Here is a 20,000-nt window from a genome sequence, read left to right on the forward strand (position 1 = left end):
GAGGGGACACATGTTGGATGTAGAAGAGACATGAAGAAGAGGGGAACACATGTTGAGTAGAAGAGACATGAAGAAGAGAGGACACATGTTGATGTAGAAGAGACATGAAGAAGAGGGGACACATTTGTGATGTAGAAGAGACATGAAGAAGAGGGGACACATGTTGATGTAAGAGACATGAAGAAGAGGGGACACATGTTGATGTGAAGAGACATGAAGAGAGGGACATGTTGATGAGAAGAACTGAAGAAGAGGGGACACATGTTGATGTAGAAGAGACATGAAGAAGGGGACACATGTTGATGTAGAAGAGACATGAAGAAGAGGGGACACTGTTGATGTAGAAGAGACATGAAGAAGAGGGGACACATGTTGATGTAGAGAGACATGAAGAAAACAAAGAAAAGAAGGCCATGATAGAAGAGACATGAAGAAGAGGGGACACATGTTGATTAGAAGAGACGTGAAGAAAGGGGACACATGTTTGATGTAGAAGAGACGTGAAGAGAGGGGACACATGTTGATGAAGAAGACACTGAAGAACGGGGACACATGTTGATGTAGAAGACATGAAGAAGAGGGGACATATGTTGATGTAGAAGAGACATGAAGAAGAGAGACACATGTTGATGTAGAAGAGAATGAAGAAGAGGGGACACATGTTGATGTAGAACATGACGAAGAGGGGACACATGTTTGATGTAGAAGAGACATGAAGAGAGGGGACACATGTTGATGTAGAAGAGACATGAAGAAGAGGGGACACATGTTGATGAAGAAAGACATGAAGAAGAGGAGACATTTGATGAAGAAGAGACATGAAAGAGGACCATGTTGATGTAGAAGAGACATGAAGAAGAGGGGACACATGTTGATGTAGAAGAGACATGAAAAGAAGACCATGTTGATGTAGAAGAACATGAAGAAGAGGGGACACATGTTGATGTAAAGAGACATGAAGAAGGGGACACATGTTGATGAAGGAAGAGACATAAGAAGAGGGGACACTGTTTGATGTAGAGGAGACATGAGAAGAGGGGACCATGTTGATTTAGAAGAGACATGAATAAGAGGGACACATGTGATGTAGAGAGACATATGAAGTGGATGTTGGGGATAGGGGACCTTGAAAGACCCTCACCAGTCCTCGGGCTTGGCGGCGGCCGGGTCTTGGATCTTCGGCCTCTCGTCCCAGTCTTCTGGTTTCTGGTCGTCCGGGTCCTCGATCTCAGCGGCAGGGTTGACGGCGGGCGTCATGTCGCTCAGCAAGCTGCCGCTGTTCACCACCGTCTGATCCACCAGGACCTCGAAGCTGTTGTCAGGGTTCAGCACTAGGGGGCGCCACAGAGCACTCATTAGGTTCTTTGCATTTTAAGAAAATGATGGTGATTTTTTAAGAAAGAAAACAAATATATATAAATACTGCAAAGAATTTTTTATTTTAAATATTTGTAATTTTATTTATACATTTTCTCGTATCTCTAAGAGTCGATGTACTGCAAGGGTGTGGGTGTGTGTGTGTGTGTGAGTCGTACCCAGTGTGTGTGTGAGTTGAGTCGTACCCAGTGTGTGTGTGTGTGTGTGAGTGTGAGTCGTACCCAGTGTGTGTGGTGTGTGTGTGTGTGAGTGTGAGTGTACCCAGTGTGTGTGTGTTTCTTACCCAGTGTGTGTGAGAGAGTGTGTGTGAGTCGTACCCAGTGTGTGTGTGTGTGTGTGTGTGTGTGTGTGTGTCTCTCTTACCCAGTGTGTGTGTGTATGTGTGTGTGCCTTACTCAGTGTGTGTGTCTCTCTTACCCAGTGTGTGTGTGTGTGTCTTACTCAGTGTGTGTGTGTGTGTGTGTGTGTGTGTGTGTGTGTGTGTGGGTGTCTTACTCAGTGTGTACAGGTGAGTCTTCTTGTCGGTGAAGTAGGTCCTGAGGTTCAGCGTCAGGGTTTCTTGGCGTGTTTCTCCTCAAACTCTCCAGTTTTGGGGTTCTTGTGTCTGAAGATGAAGTGCAGCTTGAAGTCCTCTCCACATTTATCCGGTCCGAACATGATGGTGTACGGAGTCTTATCCGTGAACTGGTCCTATAAAACACACAGGTTTAATTTCTCAAAGTCTCCGTATTTCACAATAAGAGCTCTGCTTGCTTCAAAATAATGCAGATTTTTGGGAAGAAAAAAAAAAAAAAAAAATCATTCTTTATCTATTATAACTGTTTGACTGCAGATAATGTATGATTATTTCACAATAAGAGCCCTATTCACTTTATATTTCACAATAAGAGTCCTATTCACTTTATATTTCACAATAAGAGCCCTATTCACTTTATATTCCACAATAAGAGCTCTTGGTGTGTTTTGGTACTGACCAGGTCCAGATCTGGGGTCTGAGTCAGCAGCTTCACGTAGGCGCCGCCGCAGTCGAGCCCAGACTGGAAGTTCACCTCGTACCTGAAACACCACGACAGGAAGTGATGAGAACACCTGGCAGGTGATACAGGAAGTGTGTGTGAGAGTGTGTGTGTGTTGTTCTTACTGGATGATGAGCGGCTTGCTGTCGAACACGAAGGGGTCTCAGCAGCTGGGCGGAGATGGCGTGATGTTTGGCTCGAGTCTTCAGGACCAGACCTTTGTCTCCGGCCAGTTTGCTGTCCTTCATCTCCTCTACCACCCATTTACCTGTAAACAACATCAACAACAACAACAACAACAGGTGAGTTAATAACCAGATACTCTTCTGAGGGTTTTCATGGTTTATGTTGTGAATATACTGAATGAACTCTTCCTGTTGAGAGTACCATGCTAACAAAGGTACCCCAACTGCAGCTGTGAACATGACAGGATGTGTGATTACCTAGAAGAGCATCAGGACTGTTTGAGGCAGATGATAGCTCTGTGATTAACATGATGATTCAGCCTCTATGGAGAGAGACATCAAGCATGCTCATTTCTGAGGTGGAGCTAATCTGAAGTAAACATTGAATACTGCTTTCTATTCCTCCATCTTGTGACTGTGTAACTCCCTCTCTTGGATATCAGCATGTGAAGGACACTGTTCAGGAACTAGCTGATGCTTTGTATGTGATGACTCCTTCCATTCTGGAGAGGATCACAGACACATGGATCCTGAGGTTCAAGCTCAAGCCGGGGACCAGGGATTATTAACATTTTTGAAGTATTCAGAAAAAGTCAGAATTTTGAGATTTGAGAAAAAGTCCGATTTTATTTTAGATAAAGTCAGAATGTTGAGATGTTTGAAAAAAATAGTCAGAATTGCTGCTACTTATATTCTTGAGGATCACAGACACATGGATCCTGAGATTGAAGCTCAAGCCGGGGGACCAGGGAGAGTTTTTCTAACAGCATGTCGTGGTACACGCTTAGGGGGAAGGGTGGATTTCAATTACTTTAATTTGATCTTCTTTCATTTACAGAAAATGTTAATTATGTTATTAAAATCAGTTTAACCCGTTGATTGGGTGTGAGCATTCTCATTAATCAATATGAATGGAAGATTATCAGATAAAATAAGATGACCTTTATTAATCCCTTTGGGGAAATTCAGTATTTTAAACAACAGGGTGAGATGACACCAGTGTGAGCATTCTGTTAATCTGAAGTGGTTTTATATTAACATATTTGAAATCTATACATACCGTCGTATTTTTGCGATGTCTTCATCTGCTTCCTCCTTCTTAGCGCTGGACATCACCCAGCTGAGAACACACAGGTACAGTTTACACACCTGAACACACACACACACCTGAACACACTCAGACACACCTGAACACACACACACACCTGAACACACACACACACCTGAACACACACACACACTCTGCTGCAGGAAACACTGGAGAATTACATATCTATAATAAACATATTTGACTCTAAATCCCTGAATGACTGTGCTCACCCATCAAGCGTCCCCCGGTCAAAAGACTCAGCGATGAAATGTTCCCCCATTGGCTCAGGAGCCTTGTAGGTCACCTGACAAACAGGAAGTAGAAAGAACATTGAAAAAACTGCAGATTTATTCATTTATGAAAGAATTAAGAATAAAATTAGGTTTTTTTCTCCTTTTTTTCTGTCGAGGCTAAAAAGAGATTTGAGTCTGCAACCTTTCTGTCTGTGCTGGATTATGGAGGTGTGGTTTATATGAAAGCATCTTCTCAGTCTATCTACCACGGTGCACTGAGATTCATCACAAACGGCACAACTTTGGATGGTCTTCCCTGACGATCGACTCAAACACCGGCACATCCTTATATACAAGGCTATTCTTGGTGCTCCCCATCTAAGGACCGACAAACCCAAAATGAACAGGATCTTATCGGCTTCGCTCAGAGGATTTGTTTCTTCTAACTGTAGCTAAAGTCCGTACTGGGGAAGAGGTTCAGTTACGCTGCTCCTGGAGCAAGGAACCAGCTTCAAAGAGAGCTGAAAGTCAGAGAGCTGGCTCCTTTAAAAACAGACTAAAAGCGACTCAATCAATCAATCAATAGGATACGGCTGTAATAGGCCTGAGGCCTTTTAGTCGCTCATAAATAAATAAGTAGATCACTGATTCTTTATTTACTATGGATGCTGGCAACAGGTCACATAGTCCAAAGTGAAGGTGATGTTTTGCCAGTAGTGGTGGAGGCGGGATTTGAGACAGTAACCTTGAAGCCGCCGCTTAGTGTCTGTAAATGCTTTGCTGTTGTATTGACTGTGTTGTGATTGTGTTTTAAAATGGTCTGTAACTGTGCTGTTACCTATCTTGGGCCTAGGACTCACTGGACTTTAACACCCCACACACACCCTCAAATCCAGCACCAGGACACTTTTCCACGCTGCTATGGACAGTCTGCACCAATGCACATTATCAAAGACATTGAAGTGACTGTTTATTTTCTATTGATTCTTGTGCCTTTTATTTAGGTCTCAATTGTGTGTGTGTGTGTGTGTGTGTGTGTGTGTGTGTGTGCTTAATATATATACACACACACATATTTGTTTTTTGTATTGGGGATTGTGGGAAACGGTATTTCGATCTCTCCGTCTGTACACAAACTGAAAGATGACAATAAGTTAACTTGATTCTCTTGAAAATATATATTTGTAATCTCAATGAGACTTGAGTGGTAATGAAAATAGCTTATTATGGTTTCGTAGCATTCGCTCTCACCTGGGAATCGGAGGAGTTTTTGGGCTCAGCTGGAGCTTCTTCCCTGAGCGTCTCCCTCCATCATCTCGTCCTCTTCCTCTCCTGCAGCCAGACCCAGATCCAGCTCGTCTTCAACGTCCATCTCCTCCTCCAGACCCTCCTCCATCACATTCCTGCAGACCGTCCTGCGCCCCGCAGACAGGAGGAAGACTGAGGCAGACGAGCAGACCGCGAGCGGCCAGGAGAACCAGAAACTTCTGATCCATAGTCGCAGAATCAAGAGTCACTTCATTAGTCTCCCAGCGAGGACACGTACAGTCACTTCATTAGTCCCCCGAGGACACGTACAGAGTCCAGGGCTCGACATTAAGGACTGCCCGGGGCCATCTAGTATTTAGCTCGGGCAATGAAGCCTCACCTGCTGGTTGCCCGATCGTGTAATCTATTATGCCAGTCTCATGCAGCTCGCGGATCAGTAATGAGTGACCCGACAGTAAAACTAAACATATCTATAACTAGTTTAGGTAGTTTGAGAGGTAATTAAAATAGCTGCGTGTGATATTCTAACCTGAAGGGTGTGTTTGTTCCGCTCACCGCTGCATGTGATCATGCAGAGCTGCGTGTCGACTCGTCAGCAGCAGCTGATCTCTCTCTCCCTCAGATTAGACTCGCGTTTATGTCCATATCGATCAGATCCAGCTAGTTCTAGCTAATGATAGGACTACCTGCTTATTAAAAGACCCTAAACAATAAGTGTCGCTATGCAACCGGGAGGCCACAAAGTATAGCGCAGCATTATGCATTTGTTTACATGCCCACCGGAACCTCGAGGCATTACCAACAGATCAACGCACAATCAACCCATCCAGGACATCTCTTTCTCCACATTACGTGTTAGACATTAGAATTGACTCTTCTTGTCTGTCACATAAGTGGCGCAACTGAAGCGGTATTGCGCTAAAGGGAAATTATTTTGACCGGAGAGGTTTAGATTTGCCGGCTAATGGGAACTATGACGTCGCCATTTTGTGTGCTTCGCGGATGCGCTCGGCTCCTCTCGACTGCTGCTCGGGTCTGCTCGGTCAGCTTCCGGATGAGGAGGCATTCGTTTCAAACAACTTACAGTAGATAACATTACAAACATTTTTAACAGGGGCCATAATAGTGTAAATAATGTTTGTTTTGCAGTTACAAACTGAATGTAATGTTTTCTACTTTTATACATCTGGGAAGGCATCTGCCTTCATCAGATGGAAAGTGTCTTGACCAACAACTTAAGTGTTTCTTATAGCTATGCAGGGCATGAAGCGAGCAAACACAAACAACAAGTGAAATGAAGAATAACATTGAAATTGTACAATACAATATTGTGGTGGTTCATCTTATAATTCAGTTCTAGAGAATGCACCAGACAGCATCAAAGACTATGACAAAAATCTACATTTTCTAGGGGGACGGAGGCCCCCCAAACCCTTCGTGCCATTTCGTCCGCGCGCATTTTTTCAGCCGGCAATCTCTATTGGGCTCAGGGCCATCTGTAAATTAGCTTAGATGGCCCACAGGGCCATCTCCCAAAATCCTTAATGTCATGCACTGAGAGTCACTTCATTAGTCTCCCAGCGAGGACACGTACAGTACCCTTCATTAGTCTCCCAGTGAGGACACGTACAGTCCCTCATTAGTCTCCCAGCGAGGACACGTACAGTCCCTTCATTAGTCTCCCAGTGAGGACACGTACAGTCCCCTTCATTAGTCTCCAGCGAGGACACGTACAGTCACTTCATTAGTCTCCCAGCGAGGACACGTACAGTCACTTCATTAGTCTCCCCGTGAGGACACGTACAGTCACTTCATTAGTCTCCCAGCGAGGACACGTACAGTCCCCTTCATTAGTCTCCCAGTGATGACACGTACAGTCACTTCATTTAGTCTCCCAGCGAGGGACTCGTACAGTCCCTTCATAGTCTCCCATTGGGACCGTACAGTCCCTTCATTAGTCTCCCAGCGAGGAGACACTACAGTCACTTCATTAGTCTCCAGCGAGGACACGTTACAGCTCACTTCATTAGTCTCCCAGCGAGGACACGTACAGTCGCTTCATTAGTCTCCCAGCGAGGACACGTACAGTCGCTTCATTAGTCTCCCAGTGAGGACACGTACAGTCGCTTCATTAGTCTCCCAGTGAGGACACGTACAGTCGCTTCATTAGTCTCCCAGTGAGGACACGTACAGTCCCGTCATTAGTCTCCAGCGAGGACACGGTACAGTCCCTTCATTAGTCTCCCAGTGAGGACACGTACAGTCCCTTCATTAGTCTCCCAGCGAGGACACGTACAGTCCCTTCATTAGTACTCCCAGTGAGGACACGTACAGTCCCTTCATTAGTCTCCCCAGCGAGGACACGTACAGTCACTTCATTAGTCTCCCAGCGAGGACACGTACAGTCACTTCATTAGTCTCCCCGTGAGGACACGTACAGTCCACTTCATTAGTCTCCCAGCGAGGACACGTACAGTCCCTTCCTTAGTCTCCCAGTGAGGACACGTACAGTCACTTCATTAGTCTCCCAGCGAGGACTCGTACGTCCCTTCATTAGTCTCCCATTGAGGACACGTACAGTCCCTTCATTAGTCTCCCAGCGAGGACACGTACAGTCAATTCATTAGTCTCCCAGCGAGACACGTACAGTCACTTCATTAGTCTCCCCAGCGAGGACACGTACAGTCCCTTCATTAGTCTCCCCAGTGAGGACACGTACAGTCGCTTCATTTAGTCTCCCAGTGAGGACACGTACAGTCGCTTCATTAGTCTCCCAGTGAGGACACGTACAGTCGCTTCATTAGTCTCCAGTGAGGACACGTACAGTCGCTTAATTAGGCTCTCCCAGTGAGGACACGTACAGTCCCTTCATAGTCTCCCAGCGAGGACACGTACGAGTCCCTTCATTAGTCTCCCAGTGAGGACACGTACAGTCACTTCATTAGGTTCTCCCAGTGAGGACACGTACAGTCCCTTCATTAGTCTCCCAGCGAGGACACGTACAGTCCCTTCATTAGTCTCCCAGCGATAGGACACGTACAGTCCCTTCATTAGTCTCCCAGCGAGGACACGTACAGTCACTTTCATTAGTCTCCCAGCGAGGACACGTACAGTCCACTTCATTAGTCTCCAGTGAGGACAACGTACAGTCACTTCATTAGTCCTCCCAGTGAGGACACGTACAGTCCCTTCATTAGTCTCCAGCGAGGACACGTACAGTCCCTTCATAGTCCTCCCAGTGAGGACACGTACAGTCCCTTCATTAGTCTCCCAGCGAGGACACGTACAGTCCCTTCATTAGTCCTCCCCAGCGAGGACCGTACAGTCACTTCATATAGCTCCCAGTGAGGACACGTACAGGTCCACTTCATTAGTCTCCCCAGTGAGGACACTACAGTCACTTCATTAGTCTCCCAGCGAGGAACACGTACAGTCACTTCATTAGTCTCCCAGTGAGGACACGTACAGTCCCTTCATTAGTCTCCCAGTGAGGACACGTACAGTCCCTTCATTAGTCTCCCAGTGAGGACACGTACAGTCACTTCATTAGTCTCCCAGTGAGGACACGTACAGTCACTTCATTAGTCTCCCAGTGAGGACACGTACAGTCCCTTCATTAGTCTCCCAGTGAGGACACGTACAGTCCCTTCATTAGTCTCCCAGTGAGGACACGTACAGAGTCCCTTCATTAGTCTCCCAGCGAGGACACGTACAGTCAGCTTCATTAGTCTCCCAGTGAGGACACGTACAGTCACTTCATTAGTCTCCCAGCGAGGACACGTACAGTACCCTTCATTAGTCTCCCAGCGAGGACACGTACAGTCCCTTCATTAGTCCTCCCAGCGAGGACACGTACAGTCCCTTCATTAGTTCTCCCAGCGAGGACACGTACAGTCCCTTCATTAGTCTCCCAGTGAGGACACGTACAGTCACTTCATTAGTCTCCCAGCGAGGACAACGTACAGTCACTTCATTAGTCTCCCAGTGAGGACACGTACAGTCACTTCATTAGTCTCCCAGTGAGGACACGTACAGTCACTTCATTAGTCTCCCAGTGAGGACACGTACAGAGTCCCTTCATTAGTCTCCCAGTGAGGACACGTACAGTCACTTCATTAGTCTCCCAGTGAGGACACGTACAGTCACTTCATTAGTCTCCCAGTGAGGACACGTACAGTCACTTCATTAGTCTCCCAGCGAGGACACGTACAGAGTCCCTTCATTAGTCTCCCAGTGAGGACACGTACAGTCCCTTCATTAGTCTCCCAGTGAGGACACGTACAGTCCCTTCATTAGTCTCTAGGGGTGTAACGGTTCACAAACATTTCGGTTCGGTACGTACCTCGGTTTTTTGGTCACGGTTCGGTTCGGTACGTTTTCGGTACAGCAGAATTTTTTTTCACAGAACAAAACATATATATATATATTTTTTTTTTATTATTATTAAACTGTGAATAATGTATTCACTCAAATAAATACAAAATATAATAAAATAAACATTAAGGTGCAGCTTTTCGATGAACTGAAATAATCTGTATTTGAACTGTACTGTACTAGTTCCTAAGCAGCCAGTTTGACATTATGACTTGCTTGTCATTGTATTTTCATGTTTTTTTAAAGAAAAATTAACTTGTCCACATTGCTTGCCGAAAGGGCAGATCTGCTGGCACTAACAATGTCTCCTGCTGTGGAGAACACCCTCTCGCTAGGGACAGAGGTAGCAGATACAGCCAGGTAGCGCTTTGCTAACATGGCAACATAAGGATATTTGGCGTTTGTAATAGCTTTGGCTCGGTCTGAACTTTCTGCGAGTGGTGGAGCTTAAATGCTAGCGGGAGTTGGATTTGCACTTCAGTCTTTTACTTTTGGTACCGGTGATATTCACGTTCGGGTGATGCCTTTTCAAGAGTGTTGCAAGTTTGATGTATTGCCAGCCGCGTAACCAATTTTAGTTGAACAATGCTGACAAACAAGCTTTGGTTCGGTCCACCTGTCTTTGTCCTTCATCCTTGTACGTAACTGCGAAACCAAAATGTTCCCAAACCGGAGACTTCAATGATGCTGGAGGATTTTCGAGCTCAACTTTATCTGCGTTCGCCATTAATTTTCGACAGTTCCTCAAATTACTGACTAAATTTGAACGCATCCCTCTGACCAGCTCTCATAGTTTGCCTCTCATCCAATTAAATGACTTGCTCGCTCTATGACGCGTTGAACCCAATGTGACCAAATTACTCTGAATGCTGCGACGCAGCACCTGAGATTACTTCCAAAAAGTTGTTCACGTTCTCAATTTTTTACGTTTAACGTTATATTCGTTCGGTACACTTTCGGTACACACCTGTACCGAACCGAAGGGCCCGTACCGAATAATTTCGGTACGGGTACGTGTACCGTTACACCCCTATTAGTCTCCCAGCGAGGACACGTACAGTCCCTTCATTAGTCTCCCAGTGAGGACACGTACAGTCCCTTCATTAGTCTCCCAGTGAGGACACGTACAGTCCCTTCATTAGTCTCCCAGTGAGGACACGTACAGTCCCTTCATTAGTCTCCCAGTGAGGACACGTACAGTCCCTTCATTAGTCTCCCAGCGAGGACACGTACAGTCGCTTCATTAGTCTCCCAGTGAGGACACGTACAGTCGCTTCATTAGTCTCCCAGTGAGGACACGTACAGTCCCTTCATTAGTCTCCCAGCGAGGACACGTACAGAGTCCCTTCATTAGTCTCCCAGTGAGGACACGTACAGTCACTTCATTAGTCTCCCAGTGAGGACACGTACAGTCACTTCATTAGTCTCCCAGTGAGGACACGTACAGTCCCTTCATTAGTCTCCCAGCGAGGACACGTACAGTCCCTTCATTAGTCTCCCAGCGAGGACACGTACAGTCACTTCATTAGTCTCCCAGTGAGGACACGTACAGTCACTTCATTAGTCTCCCAGTGAGGACACGTACAGTCACTTCATTAGTCTCCCAGTGAGGACACGTACAGTCACTTCATTAGTCCTCCCAGTGAGGACACGTACAGAGTCCCTTCATTAGTCTCCCAGTGAGGACACGTACAGTCACTTCATTAGTCTCCCAGTGAGGACACGTACAGTCACTTCATTAGTCTCCCAGTGAGGACACGTACAGAGTCCCTTCATTAGTCTCCCAGTGAGGACACGTACAGTCACTTCATTAGTCTCCCAGTGAGGACACGTACAGAGTCCCTTCATTAGTCTCCCAGTGAGGACACGTACAGTCACTTCATTAGTCTCCCAGTGAGGACACGTAGAGTCCCTTCATTAGTCTCCCAGTGAGGACACGTACAGTCACTTCATTAGTCTCCCAGCGAGGACACGTACAGAGTCCCTTCATTAGTCTCCCAGTGAGGACACGTACAGTCCCTTCATTAGTCTCCCAGTGAGGACACGTACAGTCCCTTCATTAGTCTCCCAGTGAGGACACGTACAGAGTCCCTTCATTAGTCTCCCAGTGAGGACACGTACAGTCACTTCATTAGTCTCCCAGTGAGGACACGTACAGTCACTTCATTAGTCTCCCAGCGAGGACACGTACAGTCCCTTCATTAGTCTCCCAGTGAGGACACGTAGAGTCACTTCATTAGTCTCCCAGCGAGGACACGTACAGAGTTACAGCGATAATAAAGAAGCTAACATGTTAAGCAGGGCTCAACGCTAACTTTTAAAAGTGGTTGCCAGGCAACCAGGCATCAGCTTTTGGTTTTCAAAACTGAAAATACGGTTGCCATTTTTAGTCATCTTATATTTTAAATAATTAAGATACTATACAGTTATACATCAACTTAATAATGAACATGTGACACAAAAGAATGTTCCAATGCTTTACAATAAGTAATTAACGCAATGATTTGAAACCTAAGTGGGAGGAAACCTGCCCACCCTCAATGGCTGGAATACGAAACACCAGGAGCGCTGCTGTCCTTCACAGATCCCTCACACATGAATTGAGCAAGTCACTAGTTTCTTGGTCGTCCGTTGTCTCCCTTTCAAATTTGGGTTCTCTTGACCTTTGTGCTGACCCCCACCATAGATCCACTGGCCCTTCAGCATTGAAGTCTTGACCTCTGTGCGGACCCCCACCATAGATCCACTGGCCCTTCAGCATTGAAGTCTTGACCTCTGTGCTGACCCCCCACCATAGATCCACTGGCCCTTCAGCATTGAAGTCTTGACCTCTGTGCTGACCCCCACCCATAGATCCACTGGCCCTTCAGCATTGAAGTCTTGACCTCTGTGCTGACCCCCACCATAGATCCACTGGCCCTCTCAGCATTGAAGTCTTGACCTCTGTGCGGACCCCCACCATAGATCCACTGGCCCTTCAGCATTGAAGTCTTGACCTCTGTGCTGACCCCCACCATAGATCCACTGGCCCTTCAGCATTGAAGTCTTGACCTCTGTGCTGACCCCCACCATAGATCCACTGGCCCTTCAGCATTGAAGTCTTGACCTCTTGTGCTGACCCCCCCACTAGATCCACTGGCCCTTCAGCATTGAAGTCTTGACCTCTGTGCTGACCCCCACCATATATCCACTGGCCCTTCAGCATTGAAGTCTTGACCTCTGTGCGGACCCCCACCATAGATCCACTGGCCCTTCAGCATTGAAGTCTTGACCTCTGTGCTGACCCCCACCACAGATCCACTGGCCCTTCAGCATTGAAGTCTTGACCTCTGTGCGGACCCCCACCATAGATCCACTGGCCCTTCAGCATTGAAGTCTTGACCTCTGTGCTGACCCCCACCATAGATCCACTGGCCCTTCAGCATGAAGTCTTGACCCTCTGTGCGGACCCCCACCATAGATCCACTGGCCCTTCAGCATTGAAGTCTTGACCTCTGTGCGGACCCCCACCATAGATCCACTGGCCCTTCAGCATTGAAGTCTTGACCTCTGTGCTGACCCCCACACCATAGATCCACTGGCCCTTCAGCATTGAAGTCTTGACCTCTGTGCTGACCCCCACCATAGATCCACTGGCCCCTTCAGCATTGAAGTCTTGACCTCTGTGCTGACCCCCACCATAGATCCACTGGCCCTTCAAGCATTGAAGTCTTGACCTCTGTGCGGACCCCCCACCATAGATCCCACTGGCCCTTCAGCATTGAAGTCTTGACCTCTGTGCTGACCCCCACCATAGATCCACTGGCCCTTCAGCATTGAAGTCTTGACCTCTGTGCTGACCCCCACCATAGATCCACTGGCCCTTCAGCATTGAAGTCTTGACCTCTGTGCTGACCCCCACCATATATCCACTGGCCCTTCAGCATTGAAGTCTTGACCTCTGTGCGGACCCCCACCATAGATCCACTGGCCCTTCAGCATTGAAGTCTTGACCTCTGTGCTGACCCCCACCACAGATCCACTGGCCCTTCAGCATTGAAGTCTTGACCTCTGTGCGGACCCCCACCATAGATCCACTGGCCCTTCAGCATTGAAGTCTTGACCTCTGTGCTGACCCCCACCATAGATCCACTGGCCCTTCAGCATTGAAGTCTTGACCTCTGTGCGGACCCCCACCATAGATCCACTGGCCCTTCAGCATTGAAGTCTTGACCTCTGTGCTGACCCCCACCACAGATCCACTGGCCCTTCAGCATTGAAGTCTTGACCTCTGTGCTGACCCCCACCATAGATCCACTGGCCCTTCAGCATTGAAGTCTTGACCTCTGTGCTGACCCCCACCATAGAGCCACTGGCCCTTCAGCATTGAAGTCTTGACCTCTGTGCTGACCCCCACCATAGATCCACTGGCCCTTCAGCATTGAAGTCTTGACCTCTGTGCTGACCCCCACCATAGATCCACTGGCCCTTCAGCATTGAAGTCTTGACCTATGTGCTGACCCCCACCATAGATCCACTGGCCCTTCAGCATTGAAGTCTTGACCTCTGTGCTGACCCCCACCATAGATCCACTGGCCCTTCAGCATTGAAGTCTTGACCTCTGTGCTGACCCCCACCATAGATCCACTGGCCCTTCAGCATTGAAGTCTTGACCTCTGTGCTGACCCCCACCAAAGATCCACTGGCCCTTCAGCATTGAAGTCTTGACCTCTGTGCTGACCCCCACCATAGATCCACTGGCCCTTCAGCATTGAAGTCTTGACCTCTGTGCTGACCCCCACCATAGATCCACTGGCCCTTCAGCATTGAAGTCTTGACCTCTGTGCTGACCCCCCACCATAGATCCACTGGCCCTTCAGCATTGAAGTCTTGACCTCTGTGCTGACCCCCACCATAGATCCACTGGCCCTTCAGCATTGAAGTCTTGACCTCTGTGCGGACCCCCACCATAGATCCACTGGCCCTTCAGCATTGAAGTCATGGACTAATACATTTCTAATGTTAAATAAATGAAAACCATTCACAGTAAGAATTAGATATTAAATATTAATGCTGTAAATTACCTTTAATATGTCTAACTATATTTAAAATACCTTTTTATAGAAGTGATTATATTTTTATGCCAATATTTTCCTATGGTAAAGTTTCGTTTAGCACTTTTATTTTGGTAGTAATAAGATCGGGACTCTTATTTTGTAGGAACTTTTACCGGAAGTGAATGCACAACGGCGCAGAATGTACTTATATATTTCGCCTCCCAAGACTTTACACATTTCCTCTTTGCTTTCGTTCGGGCTCATCTTGCGCTTCATCAGTTGAATCACTTTGAACATTCGTTTGAGATGTTGACGGGTTGGCCGAACTTTTCACCCCACAGTCAAACAACTTACTTTATTTCGCCATTTTTTTGTAAAACGTGCGTGGCTTTCTGGCTCCGTAATCACACCAATGCACGTGCAACTCAAGTATCAGGTTCCGACTGGTCACAACAATAACTAAATATCACTCTTAATGCAACAAATAACATTTATCTATTTTGGGGTGCACATTCAGCTGTTTGCTGTCCTCATTTCTTTATGTTAGAAACTGGTTGCCACTGATGGAAACCAAAGGCCAAGAAGTGGTTGACATTTTTTCTGAATGGTTGCCAATGGCAACCTGGCAACCGTTACTGTCGAGCCCTGATGTTAAGGATAGAGAAAAGCCCGTAAGTTATACGAGTAAAATATGAGTACAAATATCCATGACATGCTCATTTCACAATAAGTACGCAGCAGCAATTTAAAGAACTGGGTGAGAAATAACATATTAGGGTGGTGAGACATAAAGAGGGAGAGGAGGAGGAGGAGGAGGAGGAGGAGGAGGAGGAGGAGGAGGAGGAGGAGGAGGAGGAGGAGGAGGGGGAAACATGAAGGGAAAGGGGAGAGGGGGAAGCAGGTGGGGAAACAGAGGAGGAGGAAGATGAGGAAGTGAAAACATCTGCTGTTTGCTTTTCTCTCAGCAGGTGGAGCGGCCTCAAAGAGCGGCCATGTTGGATCAGGTTTTATTTTGTTCACGACTCCAGCTGCGTTTCAGAATCTGGATCAGGAGAGGACTCTTTAAAGTAGAGACACTACATACTGATATACACCTGAACATCAGCAGGAGAGGACTCTTTAAAGTAGAGACACTACATACTGATATACACCTGAACATCAGCAGGAGAGGACTCTTTAAAGTAGAGACGCTACATACTGATATACACCTGAACATCAGCAGGAGAGGACTCTTTAAAGTAGAGACACTACATACTGATATACACCTGAACATCAGCAGGAGAGGACTCTTTAAAGTAGAGACACTACATACTGATATACAGCTGAACATCAGCAGGAGAGGACTCTTTAAAGTAGAGACGCTACATACTGATATACACCTGAACATCAGCAGGAGAGGACTCTTTAAAGTAGAGACACTACATACTGATATACACCTGAACATCAGCAGGAGAGGACTCTTTAAAGTAGAGACGCTACATACTGATATACACCTGAACATCAGCAGGAGAGGACTCTTTAAAGTAGAGACACTACATACTGATATACACCTGAACATAAGCAGGAGAGGACTCTTTAAAGTAGAGACACTACATACTGATATACACCTGAACATCAGCAGGAGAGGACTCTTTAAAGTAGAGACGCTACATACTGATATACACCTGAACATCAGCAGGAGAGGACTCTTTAAAGTAGAGACGCTACATACTGATATACACCTGAACATCAGCAGGAGAGGACTCTTTAAAGTAGAGACACTACATACTGATATACACCTGAACATCAGCAGGAGAGGACTCTTTAAAGTAGAGACGCTACATACTGATATACACCTGAACATCAGCAGGAGAGGACTCTTTAAAGTAGAGACACTACATACTGATATACACCTGAACATCAGCAGGAGAGGACTCTTTAAAGTAGATACACTACATACTGATATACACCTGAACATCAGCAGGAGAGGACTCTTTAAAGTAGAGACACTACATACTGATATACACCTGAACATCAGCAGGAGAGGACTCTTTAAAGTAGAGACACTACATACTGATATACACCTGAACATCAGCAGGAGAGGACTCTTTAAAGCAGAGACACTACATACTGATATACACCTGAACATCAGCAGGAGAGGACTCTTTAAAGTAGAGACACTACATACTGATATACACCTGAACATCAGCAGGAGAGGACTCTTTAAAGTAGATACACTACATACTGATATACACCTGAACATCAGCAGAAGAGGACTCTTTAAAGTAGAGACACTACATACTGATATACACCTGAACATCAGCATGAGAGGACTCTTTAAAGTAGAGACACTACATACTGATATACACCTGAACATCAGCAGGAGAGGACTCTTTAAAGTAGAGACACTACATACTGATATCCACCTGAACATCAGCAGGAGAGGGCTCTTTAAAGTAGAGACACTACATACTGATATACACCTGAACATCAGCAGGAGAGGACTCTTTAAAGTAGAGACACTACATACTGATATCCACCTGAACATCAGCATGAGAGGACTCTTTAAAGTAGAGACACTACATACTGATATACACCTGAACATCAGCAGGAGAGGGCTCTTTAAAGTAGAGACACTACATACTGATATACACCTGAACATCAGCAGGAGAGGACTCTTTAAAGTAGAGACACTACATACTGATATCCACCTGAACATCAGCAGGAGAGGACTCTTTAAAGTAGAGACACTACATACTGATATCCACCTGAACATCAGCAGGAGAGAACTCTTTAAAGTAGAGACACTACATACTGATATACACCTGAACATCAGCAGGAGAGGGCTCTTTAAAGTAGAGACACTACATACTGATATCCACCTGAACATCAGCAGGAGAGGACTCTTTAAAGTAGAGACACTACATACTGATATACACCTGAACATCAGCAGGAGAGGACTCTTTAAAGTAGAGACACTACATACTGATATACACCTGAACATCAGCAGGAGAGGACTCTTTAAAGTAGAGACACTACATACTGATATACACCTGAACATCAGCAGGAGAGGACTCTTTAAAGTAGAGACACTACATACTGATATACACCTGAACATCAGCAGGAGAGGACTCTTTAAAGTAGAGACTACATACTGATATACACCTGAACATCAGCAGGAGAGGACTCTTTAAAAGTAGAGACACTACATACTGATATACACCTGAACATCAGCAGGAGAGGACTCTTTAAAGTAGAGACACTACATACTGATATCCACCTGAACATCAGCAGGAGAGGACTCTTTAAAGTAGAGACACTACATACTGATATACACCTGAACATCAGCAGGAGAGGACTCTTTAAAGTAGAGACACTACATACTGATATACACCTGAACATCAGCAGGAGAGGACTCTTTAAAGTAGAGACACTACATACTGATATACACCTGAACATCAGCAGGAGAGGACTCTTTAAAGTAGAGACACTACATACTGATATACACCTGAACATCAGCAGGAGAGGACTCTTTAAAGTAGAGACTACATACTGATATACACCTGAACATCAGCAGGAGAGGACTCTTTAAAGTAGAGACACTACATACTGATATACACCTGAACATCAGCAGGAGAGGACTCTTTAAAGTAGAGACACTACATACTGATATACACCTGAACATCATCAGGAGAGGACTCTTTAAAGTAGAGACACTACATACTGATATACACCTGAACATCAGCAGGAGAGGACTCTTTAAAGTAGAGACACTACATACTGACATACACCTGAACATCAGCAGGAGAGGACTCTTTAAAGTAGAGACACTACATACTGATATACACCTGAACATCAGCAGGAGAGAACTCTTTAAAGTAGAGACACTACATACTGATATACACCTGAACATCAGCAGGAGAGGACTCTTTAAAGTAGAGACACTACATACTGATATACACCTGAACATCAGCAGGAGAGGACTCTTTAAAGTAGAGACACTACATACTGATAAACACCTGAACATCAGCAGGAGAGGACTCTTTAAAGTAGAGACACTACACACTGATATACACCTGGACATCAGCAGGAGAGGACTCTTTAAAGTAGAGACACTACATACTGATATACACCTGAACATCAGCAGGAGAGGACTCTTTAAAGTAGAGACACTACATACTTATATACACCTGAACATCATCAGGAGAGGACTCTTTAAAGTAGAGACACAACATACTGATATACACCTGAACATCAGCAGGAGAGGACTCTTTAAAGTAGAGACACTACATACTGATATACACCTGAACATCAGCAGGAGAGGACTCTTTAAAGTAGAGACACTACATACTGATATACACCTGAACATCAGCAGGAGAGGACTCTTTAAAGTAGATACACTACATACTGATATACACCTGAACATCAGCAGGAGAGGACTCTTTAAAGTAGAGACACTACATACTGATATACACCTGAACATCAGCAGGAGAGGACTCTTTAAAGTAGAGACACTACATACTGATATACACCTGGACATCAGCAGGAGAGGACTCTTTAAAGAAGAGACACTACATACTGATATACACCTGAACATCAGCAGGAGAGGACTCTTTAAAGTAGAGACACTACATACTGATATACACCTGAAAATCAGCAGGAGGGGACTCTTTAAAGTAGAGACACTACATACTTCATAGTTAGGTGCTAAATAAATGTTAATATTTATTTTCCATCGCTTTATTTCCTGTGAATGTTTGAAACCGGTTGCTGAACTACAAACTCTCCACAGACTCTATAAATAACTCCACAAAACACTTCTCATTGTGTCCCTCATGCATTTACCAACAAACACGTAATTAACTTGTGTTTTCTTGGCAACCACGCAACCCTAATGAGCTTAAACCCCACGGGACTACACACACACACACACACACACACACACACACACACACACACACACACACACACACACACACACACACACACACACACACACACACACACACACACACACACACACACACACACACACACACACACACACACACACACACACACACACACACACACACACACACACACACACACACACACACACACACACACACACACACACACACACACACACACACACACACACACACACACACACACACACACACACACACACCACACACACACACACACCACACACACACACACACACGCACACAGGTAACTGAGAATTTAAAGGGGACCTATATGGGCAACTCTCCACCTCTGGATCAGGGGAATGAGAGACCGCTCGAAAGCGCTGGAGAGGCTGTAGTACATATGCCAGGCCTGTAAGTGGCGCTGTAGTATGAAACAAAAGCTGCGAAGAAGACGTCCCGCGCATTGTTGCCATGGTTGCCCTTCTGTTTATTCTCCGCTGTGGCTCTTTTTCTCCCTCCCAGAGG

The 20,000-nt window shown here is 45.8% G+C and overlaps 1 protein-coding gene across 1 annotated transcript in view; it reads right to left on the minus strand.

The window, feature by feature from the left end:
* Positions 1–1,102: 1,102 nt before the first annotated feature.
* Positions 1,103–20,000, minus strand: part of LOC117551008 (calnexin-like) — a 27,452-nt gene continuing 8,554 nt past the window's right edge. The window contains 11 exon segments of the mRNA XM_034223660.1: positions 1,103–1,331; positions 1,873–1,927; positions 1,930–2,067; positions 2,352–2,433; positions 2,519–2,553; positions 2,555–2,669; positions 3,648–3,698; positions 3,899–3,972; positions 5,153–5,194; positions 5,196–5,300; positions 5,302–5,401. Of these exon segments, the coding sequence (XP_034079551.1) occupies positions 1,138–1,331; positions 1,873–1,927; positions 1,930–2,067; positions 2,352–2,433; positions 2,519–2,553; positions 2,555–2,669; positions 3,648–3,698; positions 3,899–3,972; positions 5,153–5,194; positions 5,196–5,300; positions 5,302–5,397 (987 nt within the window). The 5' untranslated portion in view covers positions 5,398–5,401 and the 3' untranslated portion in view covers positions 1,103–1,137.

Source organism: Gymnodraco acuticeps, unplaced genomic scaffold (assembly GCF_902827175.1).
Source record: "Gymnodraco acuticeps unplaced genomic scaffold, fGymAcu1.1, whole genome shotgun sequence".
NCBI classification, from domain to species: domain Eukaryota; kingdom Metazoa; phylum Chordata; class Actinopteri; order Perciformes; family Bathydraconidae; genus Gymnodraco; species Gymnodraco acuticeps.